Source organism: Melanerpes formicivorus, unplaced genomic scaffold (assembly GCF_026170545.1).
Source record: "Melanerpes formicivorus ecotype bairdi unplaced genomic scaffold, bMelFor1.0.p_v2 SCAF_13, whole genome shotgun sequence".
Classification (NCBI taxonomy): domain Eukaryota; kingdom Metazoa; phylum Chordata; class Aves; order Piciformes; family Picidae; genus Melanerpes; species Melanerpes formicivorus.
In genome coordinates, this window is record NW_027142365.1 from 5875246 (window position 1) to 5896421 (window position 21176).

The 21176-nt window shown below is 43.2% G+C and overlaps 1 protein-coding gene across 2 annotated transcripts in view; it reads left to right on the forward strand.

Annotated features, from left to right (window-relative positions):
- Nucleotides 1–21176, forward strand: part of LOC137444863 (sodium channel protein type 5 subunit alpha-like) — a 227243-nt gene that overhangs the window by 142463 nt on the left and 63604 nt on the right. For both annotated transcript variants that reach the window (XM_068145943.1, XM_068145942.1), the window contains exon 17: nt 6725–7192. In XM_068145943.1, the coding sequence (XP_068002044.1) occupies nt 6725–7192 (468 nt within the window). The remainder of the gene's footprint in view (nt 1–6724; nt 7193–21176) is intronic.

Here is a 21176-nt window from a genome sequence, read left to right on the forward strand (position 1 = left end):
CCCCCTAATCCAACCCCCCTGCAGGGAGCAGGGACATCTTCTAGTAGGTTAAGATGTTCAGAACCCCATCCAACGTGAGCTGGAATGTTTCCAGGAATGGGGCTTCTACTACCTCTTTGGGCAACTTGTTCCATTTTATCTCTCCTCTGCAGCCTTCAGTTCTAGGAGGGGACGGACACTTCTGGCTAAAGCCAGATCCAGACTGGATCTAGCCTGTCTATAAAGAGAAACAAACATGTTAGCTTGGGGATAAAACAGACCTTGTTCTCTTCTTTCTTAGGGAAAATGGAAATTATGCATGAGAAAGCACTGAACTTTCCACCACCTTTGTATTTGCATGTGAGAGAATTATTCCTACTATATTACTTCCAATTTTTTTCTTTCCAGTAGAGAACATCTACTGTCATTACCATCATAAACTACTTCAGGGATTTTACATGGGAAATAAGGTGAATCTTGTGCATTGTTTTATTAAATGTCATTATATTTAAACAGACAAATCAGTTACTTTACCAAACAGATTAACATGAGTTGATAAGAAAAAAATCCCTCTGCATCGAACTGGTACTGTAATGCCCCACAAACATCTCATCTGCAGCTGCTAGCCTGTCTTGCAGGATCAAACAAAGTCCACTTGGGAAGCTATATGACTTCAAGGCAGGAAATCCCTATCCATATTTTCCTAGCTGATCTCAGGCTAGAAACATGGAGATCAATCCATGTTCACTCCCACCTGTCCCTGGCCACAAGGACCTCATGCCATACTTGTGGTATCATGATCATTTTGACAGTGAGAAACTAAGATATCACAAGAATGGGATTATGAGATTGGCTACAGGATAAAGAGAAACTGGGCTGGGAGGATATAAGCCTCTTATCCAAGCACAAATAGCTGAAATAATAGAAAAGGGAATATAGAAAATAACTGATCATGTAAATTGCTTTTTTGCAGGAGTACTCTCTCAGTAAACTTTGCCCTGGGATGAAAATGTTGTACAAAGGATTGGAAAATAGATTTCCAAGGAAAGAAATAATCCTCCAATAGCAGGGAGATGGACTAGCTGACCTATTATGCATTTCTCTGTCTTAAATTTAGATCTCACACTTCCTTGACACAGTGAAAGCCCCCTTATGGGCAGGGTTTTTTTGCAGCTTCATGAATTTTGCTACAGTAAACAACATAAAATAACTGGTACATGTTATATTAAGTTTGCTAGATTTCATCTAGGGCTCCAAAGAGAAAACTGCATCTTTCCCATCTGTACTAGCCAAGAAACAGTGCATATGTCCACTGCCATAGGAAAAGAAACATGAAGGAAGAAAATCAGTTTCTTCCAATGGTCAGAGAATGCCTGAAGAGCTTCTTGCTGGTTTCTTTCTAACAGACACTGCCAGAGAAGTGGGTGTATGCATCCTGTTTTATCCACACAAAAAAAAGAGTGTTAGAGGAACAGTTAATGATCCTGGCAGGTACCTGTGTGGGCCTTTCTATGCACCTGAGTGACAGCAGCTACAATGTGCTGCCACAAGGATATAGCTTGCTTTAACTGCTTGCTTTCTTGCTTGACAAAATTCTCTAACGGGGTATGAATTCTGCTCTGGGCCTTGTTGTTACAGAAAAAACCCTGCTTCTCTGGTTCCTGGGAGATTCCTCCTCTACAGGGAAGCACCCTCAGATGATGTAGGTCCTTTGTAGCTGCCCTCAACCATGTTTCCTATCCTGAGATATGAGGACAGTACACATCTGCCCTCGTGGGGAAGGGTCCTCAGGGAGGCACCTGACGTGAGGCTGGATGAACTGATTGTTTGTGTGACCAGAGTCACTGGCTTTGGAAAAGCATTAAAAGTAGAAAAGCCTATGAAAGCTGCTGTATTGTCATTAGGTAAATGCTGAACACCATTGTGCTAGAGGAGTTGGAGTTTTCGTGAGTGCAGGAAGGATGCTGACTTGCTGGAACATGTCCAGAGAAGGGCAACAAAGCTGGGAGGGGTTTGGAGCACAAGCCCTATGAGGAGAGGCTGAAGGAGCTGGAGAAGAGGAGGCTCAGGGGAGACCTTATTGCTCTCTACAACTACCTGAAGGGAGGTTGTAGACAGGCAGGGGCTGGTCTCTTTTCCCAGGCAACCAGCACCAGAACAAGAGGACACAGTCTCAAGCTGTGCCAGGGGAGGTTCAGATTGGGTGTTAGGAGGAAATTCTACACAGAGAGCGTGATTGGCCATTGGAATGGGCTGCCTGGGGAGGTGGTGGAGTCGCCATCATTGGAGGTGTTTAGGAGGAGACCAGATGGGGTGCTTGGTACCATGGTTTAGTCAATTAGGAGGTGTTGGATGATAGGTTGGATGTGATGGTCTTGAAGGTCTCTTCCAACCTGGTCTGGTCTGGTCTGGTCTGGTCTGGTCTATTCTATTCTATTCTATTCTATTCTATTCTATTCTATTCTATTCTATTCTATTCTATTCTACTCTATTCGAGTCCTAATCTCAAAGACCAAAGGAGTGACCTGCCTTCACAGTCTGGCTGCTGAGTGTCACTGGAGAGCAGATTTGGGTTTCGAGAGGATTCGTATGGACGTGCAAATCCGCCACTGCTTTTTTGAAAACTGAATTAGTCTTTAGTTTGCTTTCACTTAAACTGAAAGCACTGTGTTAGCAACCAGGAGGACTGGATATTATTAGTAACCTTTTACAGGAAATGTGGTGTGTCATGGGTTGAGCATGTATTTTTCTGGAAAAAAAATGCAAAGTACAGTGAAATGGGGGTGGGGGGGGTGGGGGGGGTTAGGGAATAAGTAAACATAAAGTGCTTATACAGCAGTTCACTCTATTTGAATGCCCAGCAAGAGAACTCTGAGGTTACCTGCTCACAAAGGAAGGAGGGAATGGTATTTGAGATTTATTTTTGGCTAAAAGCATGAAGTGCAAATAGCTCTTTGTGCAAAATGTCAGCTGCATTTCTGGGAAGCAAACAACATCGCCTTAATAATCCACGGTAAAGAACAACACTAAGAATGTTGCCACTTATTATATACACCTGCAGGTGTATCTGGATAAACTTATGTAACTGCAGTTTGACATCCAAAATAAACAAGGCTTTTGAAACAGGTATTCTGTGAACATCAGAATTAATGAAGTAAAGGATGAAATTCAACTTCAAACAAGAAAATCTGGCTGCCCACATGGGGGTGTTAGTGTATGGAGGCGTCTGAGCTACCACTACGTTCTGCAGAGATCTAGAGCTTGATTCAGTTTTGTCTAGCACCACTGGGGAAACTGTAAGGTATCCACCCTAATCTCCAACTAGACACAGGTCTCCCATAATAGTCTCTCCTATTGCCCAGTTGCCTCAGGTTAACTTGGACATGCTGGGGTCATATTGAGAGATGCATGCAGTCTTAACATGTTCACCTGTATGCTGTCAGGGACTGTCATCTATGTAATTCATTTCTATTGACTGAAATGGGGCTGAGGTGCTCCATTAGACCACCAAGCTTTGGTGTCTGATTCTGGAGGCAGCTGCCATCCTTGAAGGGTGATTCAGTTCTCACCAGTCTCTTGCCTGCTGAATGATGCCTCCAGCTATCATCCAACTTCATGCCCTGGTTGGATGGTAGCTGGCAGTTTAGGAGGACACATCTCAAATAAAAGTTAACATCTCCATTAAGGTAACTGAATTGAACCTATGAAGTCCAGAAAATGTTTATTCTGGATTTCTTTATTTCCTGCCTTCCTTCAGCTGCTTCCATGCCTCTAGGTTGCCTCTGGGAAGGAGAGACATCCTATGGCTTGTTCCAAGCTCTGTCTGCAATGGTGACCTGGCCAGTGTCTCTTCTCTACACACATGCTTATTTCCAGAACACTTAGTGCAAGGTGTTTATCTGGGAGACCCCATCTTTCTGTCAAACCTGGTTGAAAATGGCTAAAATGATTCTAGCAGTGACTCTTCCACTGATAGCCAGTATTCTGGTTTGCAACTGCCTATCAGGCAGCATCACTTGCAATGCCTCTGAGTGGGATAAGGAGTGGAAAAATTGATTTATACCAGGCAGCCACAATGTTTAAGAGGGGACCCACACAAGCTGTCAGTGACACTCCAGTATGACAGACCAGCTAAGAAACAATTAGCTTTAATCTCACTTTACTTCAGAGCGGGGTAGTGCTGCCTTCAGCGGTAGTTTATTCAGTAGTTCATAATGGACATGGGCACCTGTTGTGCTACCAACTGCTTTCATTTATAATCACAGTGATTGCAGAGAGTGCTTCACAAACAGTACTGACAGGACACTTCAAATGCAGTGATTAAGGGCAGGTTTTCAAAATTCCAACTCATATACTCTGAGTATTTGAAATAAGAGGGAACAGCATGGAGGGATGATAGCAAAAGCTTGTGACTCTTTGGCATAGCCCAGTTTAATATAAGTCCTTTTTATACTGTTTATTTTGGTCTAGCAGCCTTTATGAATTTGAAATACTATGAGGAAGGCAAAAGCCAGGGGACTTACAAAATTTCTGGTAGTATTAAGAGTTCACAGAGAAAATATCTTCCCAAAGTCCGTTTTATTACTAAAGCAGCAGAAGTGCTGCAGCACTGATCACTTGCTTACAGTGCCACAGAGCTGGAACCCACCCACCTTGCCCGGGCAATGGATGAGTCGGTACCAGGCAATTTGGTCCTAGTTTATTTGGGGTAAATATATTTTAGCTGATACTGGTTTGAATCACCTTTGCCCCATTCCCATGATCCCAGGCGTCTACCTCTAATGTCAGCCTCTTGCCCTTGTCAGTCCAGCACAAAAGCTGTGATTCATTCCTTCTCAGACCGTGAGCAGGTGCAGTGTTTCATACACAGCAACTGGTGATCACCCTCCAAGATGTACTACTGGGAATAAGCTTCCAGGGGAAGTTGGGTTTATTTATGGGATTTTTTCTTTAATTGTTTTAAGGAGGGAAGAAAATAAGATAAGATAAGATATTTACATCATCAAATATATCAACCCAATGTGTAACAAACAAAGGCAGACGTTCTAAAGGTGCAGGAACAAGAGGAAGTCAACTTACCCTCTCCAGTTCACTTTGGATCTTCTCATACACCTCTGAAAACCTTCAAATACTTTTGTTTTGTCGGGATTGGTTTTGTTGGTGGTTTTTTTTTTTTCACTAATATCATCATTTCCAGGACCAAACCTGCTCAGATTTGACTGCATTAATCCTGGTTGTGATGTCTTGTTTTTGCCTGGAGGAAAAAAGGTTTTACAACTCTATGACCTCTTAGGTATTTATTTACAGTTCAAATAGATTTTCTTCATGGCCCAGGGGATATTTAAATCAATAGTATCTGTAAAATTACACATAAATGTGTGGAAATGCTTCCAAATGTACTCTTTGGCTTAAGTGCAATACATATTTATGTCATTATCATAGAATCATAAAATGTTTTGGGTTGGAAGGGACCTTTAAAGGTCATCTAATCCAACCTTCCTGCAGTGGGCAGGACCATCTAACTCCAACAAGTTTTTCAGAGCCCTGTCCAGATTGATCTTGAATGTTTCCAGGGCTGGGTCTTCTACTACCTCTCTGGGCAACCTCTGCTAGTTTCACCACCCTCAGTGTAAAGTATTTCTTCCTGATATGTAGTCTAAATCTTCCCTCCTTTATTTTTAAACCATTGCCCTTTAGCTTACTGAAACAGGCCCTGCTAAAAAGACTGCCCACAATTTTCCTGTAGACCCATTTTAAGTAATGAAAGGCCACAATGAAGTTTCCCTGGAGTCTTCTCAAGGCTGAACAAGTCCAACTCTCTCAGCCTGTCTTTACAGGAGAGGTGTTCCAGCCCTCTGATCATTTTTGTGGCCTGGACCTGCTCCAACAGATTCATGTCTTAGTTGTGCTGAGGACTCCAGAAGTGGACACGGTACTCTGGGTGGGATCTCACCAGGGTGGAGCAAAGGGTCCTCAACCTGCTGGCCATGCTTCTTGATGCAGCCTGGTGTACAGTTGGCCTTCTGGGTTGTGAGCACACATTACTGGCTCACATCCAGGTTTTCATCCACCAGTGCCCTGAAGTCCTTCTCCACAGGGCTGCTCTCAATCCCTTCACCCTCAGCTTGTATTGACACTGTGGTTTACCCTGACCCATGTGCAGGACCTTGCCCTTGGTCTTGTTGAACCTCACAAACTTCTTGAGCTCATCCAGGTTCCTCTGTATTGCATACTGTGAAACGTAAATAACAATATTCACACTAAATAAACCCCCAAAGAGTCCTGAAAACATTCTTCCTTTTGTCTTTTTCTACCTGTAAACAGTACCTTTCTGGATGCCAATGATTTTCTCCAAGGTGGAATACTGGCAATTACCCAAAATCCATTATACCACCACTTAGAAGAATCTTTGCACTAGGTAGCTCTCAATGAAACCTTTGTCCTGTAATCTGCCTCTGAGGTTTTTATCTGTGTGTTTTGGGGTGTTGGAGAGTGAAAGGAAAGGTCACCTGGTGTTGTTGTCCATGCTATACCTCTGCACCACAAATTAATGTGGTTTTAAATGTCTCCACATCTCCTTTTCCTACTGAAACCACCTTTTGTTAGAGGTAGTTCCAAGAACACTGGTGGTGTTACAGTGGCACAGAGGAGATGAGACGAGACTCAGCTTTCATCCTCCCAAGACCAAGCATTCGTCCTCCACATTTAGGAGTTATTGATTTCCTTTTAACTTTCTTCATTTCAGGTGCTCAACCTGTTCCTTGCCTTGCTGCTAAGCTCTTTCAGCGCTGACAACCTCTCAGCACCAGATGAGGATGGGGAGATGAACAACCTGCAGCTTGCTTTTGCTCGGATCAACAGGGGCCTTCAGTATGTGAAACAGGCCACGTGGAATTTTTGCTGCCACGTCCTCCGGCACCCCAAGACAACAGCTGAAAAGAAGGCAATGATGAAGCTGGCTGCCCAGAATACAGGTGCCCTTAACAACTGTGTGAACAGCCACACGACTGCTGAGCTTGGCAAAGACATGGAGAATTACAAAGAGAACCACGCTGAGGATGGAATGAATAAAAATGGGGAGAAACACCTAGGAATTACAGATGATGATTTCATGACCAATCCTGACCTGTCCATTTGTGTTCCTATTGCTGTGGGAGAGTCAGACATTGAAGAGGAAGATGAGGAGCAGAGCACCTTCACAGAAATGGAGCAGGTAGGCAACTCAAATGTTTTCTAGTTGGCCTTTCTTCCCACCCATGATCTGGATCCATAGCTCGTGATGCAAATGTCCTATGGCCTAACCCTGCCTTTGATATGTTGTTAACTTCAGAAGAAGTTACAGGCACATATCCAAGAGCAAAATTCAGTTTCCAACAAGAGGCATTCCCTTTCTTTGTATTCCTTTTGCTTGCCTAGATTAATTCTTCTAACAAGAGCAATTAAAGCCTTTCTCACACAGGAGACTGTTCTTGTTTTTCCCTTTCAGCTGAATCATGGGAATGTTACAGAACAAATCTTAGGTCATCTGACTACGACAGGGCATTTTCTCAGTGTGCAAAAATGGTCGATGGCTTGGTTTGATTTGGGCAGCCAGAGTCGAGGGTCAAGTAGTAGAGGCTGATATAACAAGGCACCAGAGGAAGAGAGAAGATATGCAATCCTATATATTCCGGCAGGAAAACAATATTTGTTTGCCTGTTCTTTGGTGTGACATAGCAGATTTTTGTTTTCCCCAGAGTACTCAGTAATAAAGGCTGAAATTTTTTTGTGGTTTGAGATGTTGTGCACAGCAGAGAAGAAAAAAACTTCATGGGAACACTTTTCCTTCCTCCCACCTCCCCCCTCCCCCGCCCCCTTTCTACCAGCTTTATCGCTTGGTTCCACACACCATGTCTAGTTAATGTTTTCCAGACCCACCGTCCTTGATCCAGCATCCTCTGATGCCAGCTGAGACCTGTGGAGTTCAGCAGGCACTGGATCAAAGCTCCCGTTTCAGATCCAGCTGTCAGGAGGGATCCCAAATCTCTTGGTTGAAGGGAAGAACATTTTGAAGCACAACTGTCCTTAGAGAAGGTCTGTCCTTAAAAGGCCCCAATAAAGGACTCTGTGTCAGCAGGCAGGCACAAACTGTCCGCTAAATGTTGGTTTCTGCTGCTCCACTGCAGAAATCTTTTCAGCATTAGCACGTCTGCTCACCAACAAGTTGTACACATTGATCATGCCTTTGGTGACATGACTAGCAAGGGGGTCAGAAAATTTATCATCAAGCCCCGTTGTACAAATAGACACCAGGGTTACAAAAAGAGAAAGGAACTCTGAGGTTCTTTTGGTAAAGACTTTTAGGGACCTTTTGTATTTTATAAGGAATGCATTGATTGAAGTGACCTGAGGATCAGTGTGGGTGGCATGGATGGTATCTATGTTTTACTGTGAAGCCCTTCTCTATTTTCAGTGTTGTATTAGTTAAGCCCACAAGCAGGGTATGCATCAAAAGCAAAATATGAATATAGCAGATGGGTGTCTCAGTATCAGCCAATCTGGAAATACTGATGGGATTAAATGTCTTTAATAATGTGTGAACATGTCTTATTCTGGAGGTTTGGGTTTGGTTTGGCCTTCTTTTTTGGCGTTTGAAGATGCTCTCACCTTTTTGTTACATCTGACACAATCCTAAAATCTCTCAGGATTTTTCCTTCACAGTGCAAGGCAAAAGTTTGCTGAAACTTCCCATGTAAGTGTCCATGATATCTGGAAATATGTGTGTGCCCATGCACACATGTGCTCGTTGCTTCCCTCTCTTCCACATTCCACAAGATGAGTTCACAACTGCAAGCAAAGCAGAGATTAGGTTTTTTTTACATCTTATTGTATCATAAAAGGATAGAAATGTGGGTTTCTATTTAGCTGCAAAATGTGTCCATGTGGGTGCTGGTGTCTGCATTAGAAGAGGAATCGTAGAATAAACTTCATGGAATCATAGAATACCAGGTTGGAAGGGACTTCATCTGATCATTTGAATCTCCAGTGTTGGGGACTCCACCACTTCTCATTATTCCAATGGCAAATTGTTCTCACTGTGACAAATTTTCCCTCTTGTGTCCAGTTGGAATATCCCCAGGAGTAACTTGTACCCACTATCCCTCACCTTTTCCATCTGACTCCTTGTAAAAAGGGTGCCATTTCGTGCCGTACAGCAGGTAAATGTGGAACTAGACCTCTGATGAGATCTGCATGATGAGGGAGAGAAGCAATGCAGAAGAGCAGGCATTTTAGTGAGATGGAACAGTCTGAAGAGAAGCTGATTTAAAAATGTTAAGCCAACTTCCTGAAATTGTTTCAATAATATTGAAACATTCTCATATGTAAGATAAACACTGAAGATGCAGAGAAAACCAACAAAAGAAAAAGGTGACTACAAAACCCAGCAGGAAGCAAAACCAAAACACTGTTTTTAGCCTCTAGCTTTTGATGGAGTTTCCAATAAACATTAGAGCAGCTTTGTCACTTTACCACGAGATGTTTGGGATGTGGTGAAATAATAATAGTCCACAGCTAGTGAGTGCATTAAATAGAAGGCATGGAGTTGAGAAAATGTATTAATTAGCTTTGTCACTGGTGTTTTCCAGGCTTTGACAAACAGCTGCTGCATGTCACTGCTATTCCCCTGTGCATAGCCCTGATCAATGGTTTGCAACCTTTGCCTTCAGGCCTGAGGGCTCCATTGATGAAAAGGTCCAAACAAGAAGCAAGTTCATATATCCAGCAAAAAAAACTAATCGGATTTCTAGGGAGAAAAATGTGTGCATGCAAGAGGGCTGCAACTCAAAGACTGAAAATACATTGGCATAATAAATAAACAGAAATAGGAAGAAGCTCATAGGAAGAAGCAGAAATTATGATTGTGTGATGAGCTTTGCATTTGCTTTCCTGTAAAACCCTAAGAAATTTGCACAGCTGTAAATGTTTCCATCAGGAGCGGAGCCATGAGAAAGCAGATTTCGAATGATTTCAAGATCTGTCATTTTTAATGGGGCCCATTCCAAAGATGTATAATCTCTGGACTCACAAAAAAACCTCTCTTGATCAACACACAGATGACTCCAGGAGAAATTGTCACACCTGGAAGTCAGTGTGAAGTCCCAATTCTCTGGATATAGGGTTGTGGTCATTACAGCATGTACCAAGGGCAGCCCTGTGGGACTCTGGGAAATAAACTTCATAGAATCATAGAATAAACTTCATAGAATCATAGAATACCAGGTTGGAAGGCACCTCATCTGATCATTTGAATCTTAAAAGTCTCCAGTGTTGGGGACTCCACCACTTCTCATTATTCCAATGGCAAATTGTTCATTGTATCCAATTGGAATATCCCCAGGAGTAACTTGTACCCACTATCCCTCACCTTTTCCATCTGACTCCTTGTTAAAAGGGTGTCTCCATCTCCTTTGTAACCACCCTTTAAGTACTGGAACACGGTAATAAGGTCTTCTAAGCTTCCAGTTCTCAAGAGTGAACAAACCCAGTTGTCTCAACCTTTCCTCCAAAGGACTGCTTCCCAGTCCTTTGATAATCTTAGTGGCCTTTCTCTGCACACTCTCCAGCCTGTCCATATCTTTTGTACACAGCAGGGACCAAAACTGAATGCAATATTATAGGTGTGGCCGAAAAAGTGCTGAGCAGAGTGGGAAAATGACTTCTTCACATCTGCTGGTGATGTTCTTGTTGTTGCATCCCAGCATGCTGCTGGGTTTCTTTGCTGCCGCACTCACTCCCAGAATCTTTAATCCTGTGAGCTCTAACTCCATGGGGGTCCTTTGCATCCTTCCCTCCAGGGTGGCCACAGCAGAGTTCATGAAGGAATGACAACATAAGCAAGAGCAAAATTTACATGATTGCACTGAACAGCACAATTACAGTGAAGTATATTTTTGCATGGAGGGCATCTTACAGCAATAAAACAAGAGCTACCAAGGATATGCTAAGCATTCAAATCTATTCTAACTTTCCTCTAATTAGAATCCATATTTTTGCATATTTAAGTATTTTAGTATGCACAAAGAGAATGTGTATGTATATTTACTGCTCAGGAGAAGACAATGTACTCTGCTTCCCTTTAAAGTTCCCTGGAATTCAGCTGCACTTTGGCAACATTGCCAGTGCCTGCCTTCCTTCTCATGCATGGAGATTTTGGTGCAAAAGCATGAAAAAGAAGCCAAAAGGAAACTCATAAAAGAAAAGCAATACTTGCATGTAGACCTCTCAAGTCCATGGCTAGGTAAACCTACACAATTCTTACACATCCCTTATGCTTTTTCTGTCAGCTGAAGATGATGGACGATATTCTGTTCATCATGGGCTCACATCAGTATGGATTCATCCATCATGATGGAGAGGCCAAGGAGTGGCTGGTCAGAGGCAGAACCACAAAGTTGTTGACCCCACTGGAGTACTTTAGGGTGATGATCAGCTCAGCCTACAGCTCCTCTACCAATGCTGGACTCTTCCCATAAAGTCATGAAACTACTCTGAGAAATGGGCCCCACAGTGTTAGACACAGCAGTTACAAATTTTGTGTGATGAGAAACCTTTCTGTGACTGCACATTTTTCTCTGAGTAACAGAAATGTCCACGTTTAGATTTCAGCTGCCATTTCTATTATCAAAGCTTGCACTGGAGCAGCTCTTTTCCTGAAAGCTACCAATTTGTGGCAGGGTCATTGTGAGGGCTTTGGAGGAACGAGCCCACCTGATAAGCCTCTAAATCTCCTTTGATTACTGAGATGCAAGTGAGATGCTCTGCTGGCTTTGAGAGCCAGGAGACACATGCCCGTAGCCCACACATATGGTGAAAGGATCAGAAAGAAAAGCTGAGCAGTAGAAGCTAGTACAGGTGTGAAGCTGGCAGAAGAGGAGTGAGGCTGAGAAAGGATCACTTTGAACTTACTGTGTGACATGTGTTGATGATGGTTACTGTGACATTTAGCTTGTGTCTTTATCTAAGCCCTGCTCCTTGCCCTGCTCATAGTGCAGAGGAAGTGTCACCCTGTCAGTCTACAAGATGATAAGTTTAGCCTCATCATGAGAACAAGAATAACTGTCTTCCATTTTTTTCTCTGCCTTGAAGATGTGTATTTTAACTATGGGTTGTCCTTGCAGGAAGACAGCTCCCAAAGGCTCGGTAACAATCACAGTAACATGCTGACTGCATCTTCTCGAGGTTCTTTTGGGTCCACATTTTGGCTTTCTAGGTTATTGTGTACATTCTTTTCTTGAAGCCCCATAGCATGTCTTGTAATTGCTTATAAAGGCCATCTTTTCATATGTGACATCAACTTCCAGTCTCCTGAAGGAGTAAGAACCAGATTATGGGGAAAGGTGATGGGACAATTCAGTGTGCAGAGTCCAGTTCACCTGACACAGTGAACTCTACCAGAACTTACTTGAAATTGAATGTTTTGGACATAGAATCATAGAATCATTAGGGTTGGAAGCGACCTTGAGGATCATCCAGTTCCATCCCCACTGTCATGGGCAGGCACCCCTCACACTGTATCAGAGGGGTTTGTACCATTTACATTAGATATGTAGGTCCAAAGCTTAAGTCCTGCTTTAGTATTGCTTAACCTTCAATGTGACTACAGCTGTAGTCCAGAATGATGTTTGTCTTTTTCTCAGTGACATCACTTTGTGATTCAGATGAATTCTGTAATTAATGGACTGAAGAGATCTTCAGAAGAGTAACACTGGGTGTCCCTGAATCAGTCCTCAAAGTACAGTGTCCTGCACTTACTCTGTTGAACTCTGTCTCATTTCTGTTAGTCTAGACCCCAGTGATGTCCCTGTCTTTCTGCATGCTGTCTAGACCCTTTTCTGCATCGATGAGTTCCTACAGTCAGCCAGTTTTATTAGTACCACCTAAGAAAATGGCTCTGCCCTTTCCTTGCTGTCTGAGTCAGCCCAACAGGGTTGTTACTGTTTTCTCACCTCTCTGAAATTTAATTACTTACCTTGATCTGTCTGTAGCATGCCACTGAGAAGCAAATCCACGCTGTGGTGGCTAGTGGCTCATGGCCACATCTCACATCTGCCTCTCTGCAGTGGCAAAGCCAGGCATGGATGCTGCTCTCCGCAGAGATAACACCTTTGTGTTTTCACATGGAGCACAGTGCCGAGCCAGCAGCACTTGCCTGCTTGTCTTCAGAAAATGCCATTATTGATTTGTTCCGACGGAGTGGCTAATTGGGTCATATGGAAAGTGCTGGCTGCCTGCTGCCAGGACGGAGCTTTGCAGCTCCTTACCTCTTCCTCGACACCAGGCACGCACACCATGGGAGTGTTGCCTTTCAGTGCAGGGTGACGGGGTCCCACTGTGGCCAATTTATGCCATCCTGAAATTGCAAAGCAGGTAGAGGGCTGGCCTGTCCTCTTGCCTGGGGTTTACTCCTGGCTTTGGAAATCCTTAATAGCAGAGTTGCTGCTGTGCCTGCCAGGGCTCACCTTTCCATGACCTGGCAGGAAATACTGCTGTGGGAAGGGGACATGATCTTTCATTGCCTTTCAGGGTTTCCCACCTGCACAATGTGCTTTTTCTAGACCACTCCCAAGGCAGAGCAGCAGTTCTGCTGTGATTTCCAAGAATTTTGGGTCTGGGTCTGCACAGAAGACCCAAGGGGCATACGTTGCCTGGATTTTTGCATACCAAGTGAGTATTCATTGTTCAGGAGCATACCCTGCATTTTTTGCTCAGTTGACAGTTCTCCTCTCTTGTATATCCTTGTCTAGGCTCCACCAAATGCATCTCCCAAGAAAACAGGATTTCCAGCCTCTATATGAGCAGCTGCCTCTGTACACATCAATGCTAGAGCTGGTTGTCACAATAACCTTTATTCAGTGGCAGTTTCTGTTTTGCCCTGAACTGAATCAAAACCTTAGACAGCCCAGGCTTCTTTTCTCTTCTTCTCCATATTCATTTCAGAATTAGGGACTCAGTTTATGTCATTTGACAAGTTTAAACTGTTTCTGATGACCTGTTTTGCAAGTTTCTATCACTAAGAGGTTCATAACTTTGAGGGCAGAGAGGACCATTAGGATCATTGTGATGTAGCTTTCTCATAACACTGAGTCAAAGACTTGAGCCACTAATTTCTGCACAGAGCCTGTAAGTTTATTTTAGCTATGATACTTCGTTTCTAGGACAGAAAAAGGAATGAAATGTCTCAGGTAACACAGAGTTCACCATCTGCATCTGCACCCACATCTGTTTCCTGTGTATGCAGTGGCAATTTTACTGTACAATCTCTGTGCATTACAGACCCGCTCCTGAATCTGACATGACTTTGTAACAGTCAGTAGAATTTTTCCAGGTTGGCATAAGTGCAGCTGAAATTATTGAAAATTGCTAGAAAAGAAAATGCCACTTCATAAAGACTTTAATATCAAATTGTTTTGACAATGTCTCTATGCTTCTCATAATTCCTAACATCTATAAATCAGAGATACCATGAAGTCATCTGTTTATTTGACAGGGTGCATTAATTTCAGCCTTTTACTGGAGGAAATACACTTCATTGTCAGGAGCCATAATGCTCTTTCAAACAGTATTTATATTCCATCTGTTTTCAGGTCCAGTCTGTGGGACACATTCTCTTTTAGTGCAACTGGATAAGTTACCATTGAGTCCTGTTGACGACTCCCCAATTCTTACTGACAGGAGAGTGAGCCCCTGTGTATATATATGCATGCAGCCTGCAGTAAATCTTGCAGTGTTCTTCATGTCAGCTTTATTTAGGCCAGCATTTGCCTGATCATTAAGTAAGAGAGTAGGGCTTTTCTGCATGCTTGTTACATGCATAGTGGATTTCTCCCTTCTTAAACTGGACATTTTGCTGTGCATTTCTTGAGTAAAAGCATAGAACTCAATTCCTTGCTAATTACTTTTAGCAATAAAATAGAATATTTCTGCATTTATTGCCTTTGGAAATACAGCAGTGAGGTCACTGGAAAAGGAGGAAAAACAAAAGGTTGTGTGGCAGTTTTAGGCTGATGCCTAGGAAATTTTCCACAGATGGAGCAGAAAGTGGTAGAATGTAAATAAATTACCATTGGGTGGAAAAAGAAATAAGGGGGGAGGGCGGTAATTTCAACCCACCATAGGCTGTAAATCACAGCAGCAGACTTGAAGCAGCTATGTCCTCCCTCTTGCTTCTGCACATAGAAAGACATTTGTTTTTATTTGGTTTCGGCACGATGGGGCAGAAGGGAGAAGCCTCCGCGTCAGATCTCTGCTGACGTGATTCGAGCAGTCACTCTGCAAACAAAGGTTTTTAGGGTGCTTATTCAGTGCGCGGTGGCAGGGAAATATATTTGTTCACAGCATAATGCCTAAGGTGCAGGAAACACAGGGAGCTGATGGAGGAGAGAAAGAGGGGGGGGGGGAGAAAAGAGAAAAAAAAGGCCTGGCATTGAAAGAGCTGATATCAGGCGTAGCGGACTTGACAACATGCATTTGGACAAGTGCCCAGACCGTGGACTACGCGTCAGTCACAGCTTACTGGGTGCCATTTCCCAGTATCCATATCCCTCCCTGGAGCAAAATGCTGCCCAGAAATGAGCATTTCTCACTGTTTCTGCCTTTGGTAAAGAAAATGCCGACATTTCACATTTTTTGGACAAAATGAGCAGCAGCCAGCTCCCCAGCAGCTCCTGTGCCAAGCGAGGCAGTGAGTGCGCGCTCGTGTTCGTCCCATTATTTATTCCCATTAATTAATTATGCCTATTAATTACGCTCCAAAATAACTAAAAATTAAAATAATGGCTGTTTTTATTGCTAGTGCCTGGAATAACATGAGCCTTCTCTGATGATCAAAATATTAGCACCTTATTTGGATGAAACTTTCTGGGTTATTTCAGGGACTCGCACCCACTGCACTTTGAGGCAAGCTTCCAAAATTCAAACTTCCATCAAGAGCAGCCCATTAGTTTGAGTTCTTCATGTTATACTGTGGAGAGATCCCAATTACCAAGTGAAACATAAAGTAGATTGTGATTAAACTTCAAAATGCAATTTAGCAGAAGGTATTAGCTTGAACTCTGAACAATGAACACTTATGAAACACTTTCACTGCCTATTTAAGCCTATTGAATTGATAACAAGCTAAATTAACTTTGGCAGTCCATCTTTTTGCCAAGTTCTCCCACTTAGACTAATTTTAAGAGTCAACCCTTGGAATAATGAATCTGTGTTTTATTATGGGCAATGTGTTGCTCAGTATGGGAAAAGATCTTAGGCCAGCAAGCCAGAAGCCATTAGAAATAACGTGCCTTGCTCCTCCGTGGCCAGGGTTCAGATGCTTGAAATGTCCTGGATTAATCCGAGAAGGAGCACTGCTGAACTGCTCTCTCTCCCTGCTTGAGGGATGACGTTTGGCAAGGCATTCAGCACTTGTGCAGAGACCAGCAGTTAGTGGCTATGATGATGTTTGTCTGGCAAAGTTTTACTTCACCTTTGTTTAAAATGAAAGAAAATACTGTGGCAGGGTGGTTCCAGGGGAATTTCTGCTGTTAACAGCCTCTACTGAGCAGCTGTGATTTCTGGCCAGCCTTAGCCTTAGACATTCCGAACTTTAAAGGCCAGATTCTGATATTTTTACCCAGCTAAATACTCACACGTGCATTATGTTTTTTTAGAACAAGTACTGCAATTCTCTTCCAAATATACTGTGACTTCCAGGGCAAAACAATGTGTTTCTTAGGAGGGAGCTGGGGTTGCTTAGCCTGGAGAAGAGGAGGCTCAAGGGAGAACTTCTTGCTCTCTACAACTACCTAAAGGGAGGTTGTAGACAGGCAGGGGCTGGTCTCTTCTCCCAGACAACCAGCACCAGAACAAGAGGACAGAGTCCCAAGCTGTGCCAGGGAAGGTTTAGACTGGATGTTAGGAAGAAATTCTTCATAGAGAGAGCAATTGCCCATTGGAATGGGCTGCCCAGGGAGGTGGTGGAGTTGACCAGTCTCAAATAATCAGGTTTAGACTTTCTCTTTCCTGTTTTCATACCCTTTCTGAGGAATCTTCAGGTCTTAAATTATATACATGTGTTGCAATCTTGGGGTGTGACTTCATACTCTTTACATTAGTCTGCTGACAAAATGCACTTGTAAACAAACATGGAGTAGCCCCAGTCCTCTCTGTGTCTTAGCTTGAATCCTAGTACTGCAGTGTGATATCCCTCACTCCAGGTATTCCTGATTTCTCATTAAACTGAGTAGAGAAACAGTTCTTGAAAGCAGGTCAGAGAACTTCTGAAAGGTGCACACTTAAAACTGACAACTGCACACAAACCTTTATTATTATTATTCTTATTCCTAGCAGAATAAGTGATTTTAGTCTTAAGGGAGCAAGGGGATTTTCCTGATCTATTGGTGAGTTTTCCTCTTCTCATACTAAACATACAGAAAGCCAAATCCGTTGGTTTTACTGGTGCTACAAGGTTTTACACTTACTTGTGAGAGGAGAATCAAGATCATAAATGATCTGTTCTTGTAATAAGAACCTGTGCTTCATTTCCCCAGTTTGTGGTTATTTATTTCGCTCCCATTTGAGCTCAGATTTTTGAAGGCTTTTCAGAAAGACTGAGTTCAGCATATCTGAGAGTTGTCAGCCCGACAGCTCTGCAGACTGTAGTCTCCTGTTTACTTTACACACGGAACAGGTGCCACCCAGGCAGCAATGTAAGCTTGCTGTGTTTCAGCAGCATTACAATCTGCTTGCTTCTCCACTTATGCAGAGGTAGGATATAAACAGTTCAATTTTCTCCATCATTACTTCTTGGCTTCTTTGCAGAAGAAGGATGCCAGCTACTAGAAGCAAACTGTTGCAGAGAAATGATGCCAATTGCTACCAGGCACAGGAATTTTGTGAAATCTATAGCTGTCTACAAGGAGGAATACAAACATCAACAATTACTGTACAGAGTAAACACACTTCTTGTGACTACATGTGCCATGCTGCTGATTTGGGTTTACTAGACTTGTAAAGCTCCTCAGACAAGATCTTATTATGGTTTTCATATCCAAAAGCTGGCTGTTGGAAGCTTTGCAGGTTAGAGTATGTCATAGTCTATTAAATTAAAGGACTGATAGCTTTTCTGTTGAGCTGTCTTCAAGAAGGCTCACTTTCATGGCATCAGTCATCTATGAATGGCTAAAGTAGAGATATTCCTGTTGCCAACATCCTTGTCTACTGCTGATGTTTCCTCTGACAAGCAAACAGATTTTACCCTATGGTAAAACAGAATCCCCCCTATATGGCCAAGCACATGCAGACTTGGATGTGGAGAGGCCAGGACAACCCTTCACTGCTCCAGGTCTGCACCTGGAAGTGTCCTGACCAGTTCATTCTTGAAAAGTGACTGCACAACCTGAACATCCATAAAATCCCACCACTGTCTCAACATTGGCCCTCAAAAGGTCAGAGGGCTGGACAGGTTAGAGAAGATGCATTGGGTAGAAGCTTCCCATTTCACTGTGGACTGAGTAAAGGACCGTTGCATTTGTGCTGTCTCATGAGAGACACCCTGTCTGCCTCATCAAATTAACTTTATCCTACCACATCCTTCATTCTGGCTTGCCAGCTCTGCAGTGACAATTGCAAGCGTGAGGGCTTCAAAGGCAATTCTCATTTCTTGCCTCCCCACCTGCTTGGGAGGGGAAGCTTCCTGCTATCAGAGGCTTTGCACATCTTCTTTCCCACAACAGGGAACAAATGTTACAAGCCAGGGTTATGATCTAGGAAGCAAATGAAGCATCAGTAGAACACAGTTGAAATGATCACTCTCTGAAAGGCAGGTCCTGGGATCCTCTTTCTAAATTTGTTTGCACAAGATGGAAAAAAATTATCTTTCCATGGGGAAGGAATAAAATTAATCTGTGCTGATGACAGGTATTTGTCTTGGTTTGCCAACAGCAAGTCCTCCTTCCAAAGGAGTGGCATTTGCACTAATCCCCATTTGAGCCTGAGACAATTAACCAATCTGCTTCTCAGAGGCACGACAGAGTGTGGAGCCTCTATATTTACTTGTGTCAGCAAACAAGTATGTGGGTCCATGCAGAAACCCACTTGAGATGTCATCCAGATTATGCTCCATTTTCAATCCAGTTGTTGTTTTCCTGGTGCTACAACTGGCCTGCAACATGCAAGGGGACACCAGTGGGCCCAACCTCCTCCATGTACTAATTACTTGTGCGGTGTTGGTAGAGTCTTAGGGACCATATGAGAGCAGATGTCAGCAAACTTTTGATCTGTGCTTTAAAGGAGCTCTCCTCTGCTCCCAAGCCTCCATTTGCATTCGCCAAGTTTTTGCATTCCTGAATGATTTTCCTTTATAAATTATGAAAACAACTGAATCAATAAATATTAGCATAATGTGTATTGCCTTGGCAACGGGGCACTTGAGACAAAAATTAAAAACAAATTATGTAAACCACCCACGGTGGGGAGCTTTGCAGGAGATAAACCTGATGCTGTTGCTGCCAGAAGAGCAAATCAGCTGGAATCAGAACAAAAGCAAACAGTCCGAAGTTAAACAACGTAGACCAAAGGCACCTTTTCCCAGACAGGTCTGTGCTGATCCTCAGGTGCTGTGTGGTGGAAGTGAGACTGCTCCATCCCCTGACAGAGGCTCGCGAGGGATGCCAGGGGTTGCTTGCAAAAACTCTGCTGATTGCCTAATACTGCTTTTGGGATCAAACTGTGCAAGCAGATTCTTCTGAGGAGTTTATTTCTCTTGGAAATTTTCTCCAAACTCACAGTATCACAGTATCACAGTATAACTTAGGTTGGAAAGGACCTCAAGGATCACTGAGTCCAACCTATCAACACAGACCCCATGACTAGACCATGGCACCAAGTGCCACGTCCAATCCCCTCTTGAATGCCTCCAGGGACGGTGACTCCACCACCTCCCTGGGCAGCCCGTTCCAATGATGAACGACTCACTCGGTGAAGAACTTCCTCCTCACCTCGAGTCTAAACCTCCCCTGGCGCAGCTTGAGACTGTGTCCCCTTGTTCTGGTGCTGGTTGCCTGGGAGAAGAGACCAACCCCTTCCTGGCTACAACCACCTTTCAGGTAGTTGTAGAGGGCAATGAGGTCACCCCTGAGCCTCCTCTTCTCCAGGCTAAAAGAAAAATTAAAAACTCTGGGGTGTTCTCATATGCCAGGTACTGCAGGTTGCTGGCAGGAATGCCACACGGTCTTCAATGGCTGGTCTGGCTTCAGTGGACAGTAAGGCTCTTGAAGGCTCTTTGTCTACTGGTACCTATCCCAAGTCATCAATTTGCAGGATGGGTCTGAAAACACATGATGAACTGGATCATTTTCCAAGCACATGCGTGTTAGACAATTTACCAGGATGTATTTAATCTGTTCTAATTAGCATTAACCCTTCAGATACTCGGTGCAAGCATAATTTCTGGGAAGCAGCTGGATCTGTGTTTCCTGGAGTTTAGTCTCTAGCAAAGCGTTGCTAAGTCATGGTACTACACAAAGGGGTTAGTAAAAGAGAAGTGGCATAAATTGGGCAATCAACTCTGTCTTAGTGTGCAATAATTTGCTTTACAACTTAAATATTCGTTAGGTCAGCTGAATTACATAGTCTGTTCTCCTACACTGCCTAATTCCTAATGAATCTGAGTGCACAACCTTTCTGCATCAGTGAACTTGAGACGTCACCTCAGATTCCGTTGCACTTTTAACATGAAACAATTGTTTCTGTTGTTTTAGTGCTGTAACCAATAACATGCCATTAAGATTACTTAGTACTAAGCTGTATGCACATCGCATTAAAAAAAGAAGACTTTTTATGGCTGAGTGCCTTACTTGTGCATCCTGTGCTTTCCACATTAGCTTCTCCCCTGGATATCACACTGTTTCTGAAGGCACACCTTAAAAGAGTTACTTTTTGGCAGGGACAGAACTGTTACTCGGTGCTTATGGGGCAGTCTCTGGCCTGTGAAGTTCGCTGCTAAACTGTGCCTAGGAATTGTACGTAGTACATTCTTATGCAGAGGGTTCAGGCTTGGACATCTATAATTTAATTTATTAAAGTTAGAATATGTTTTAGACCACATGCCTTCTGAAGCAGGAAACAAGTAATTTGATTTTAAATTAATTTGCTAGAAACACAGAAAGACATTTGAAAGG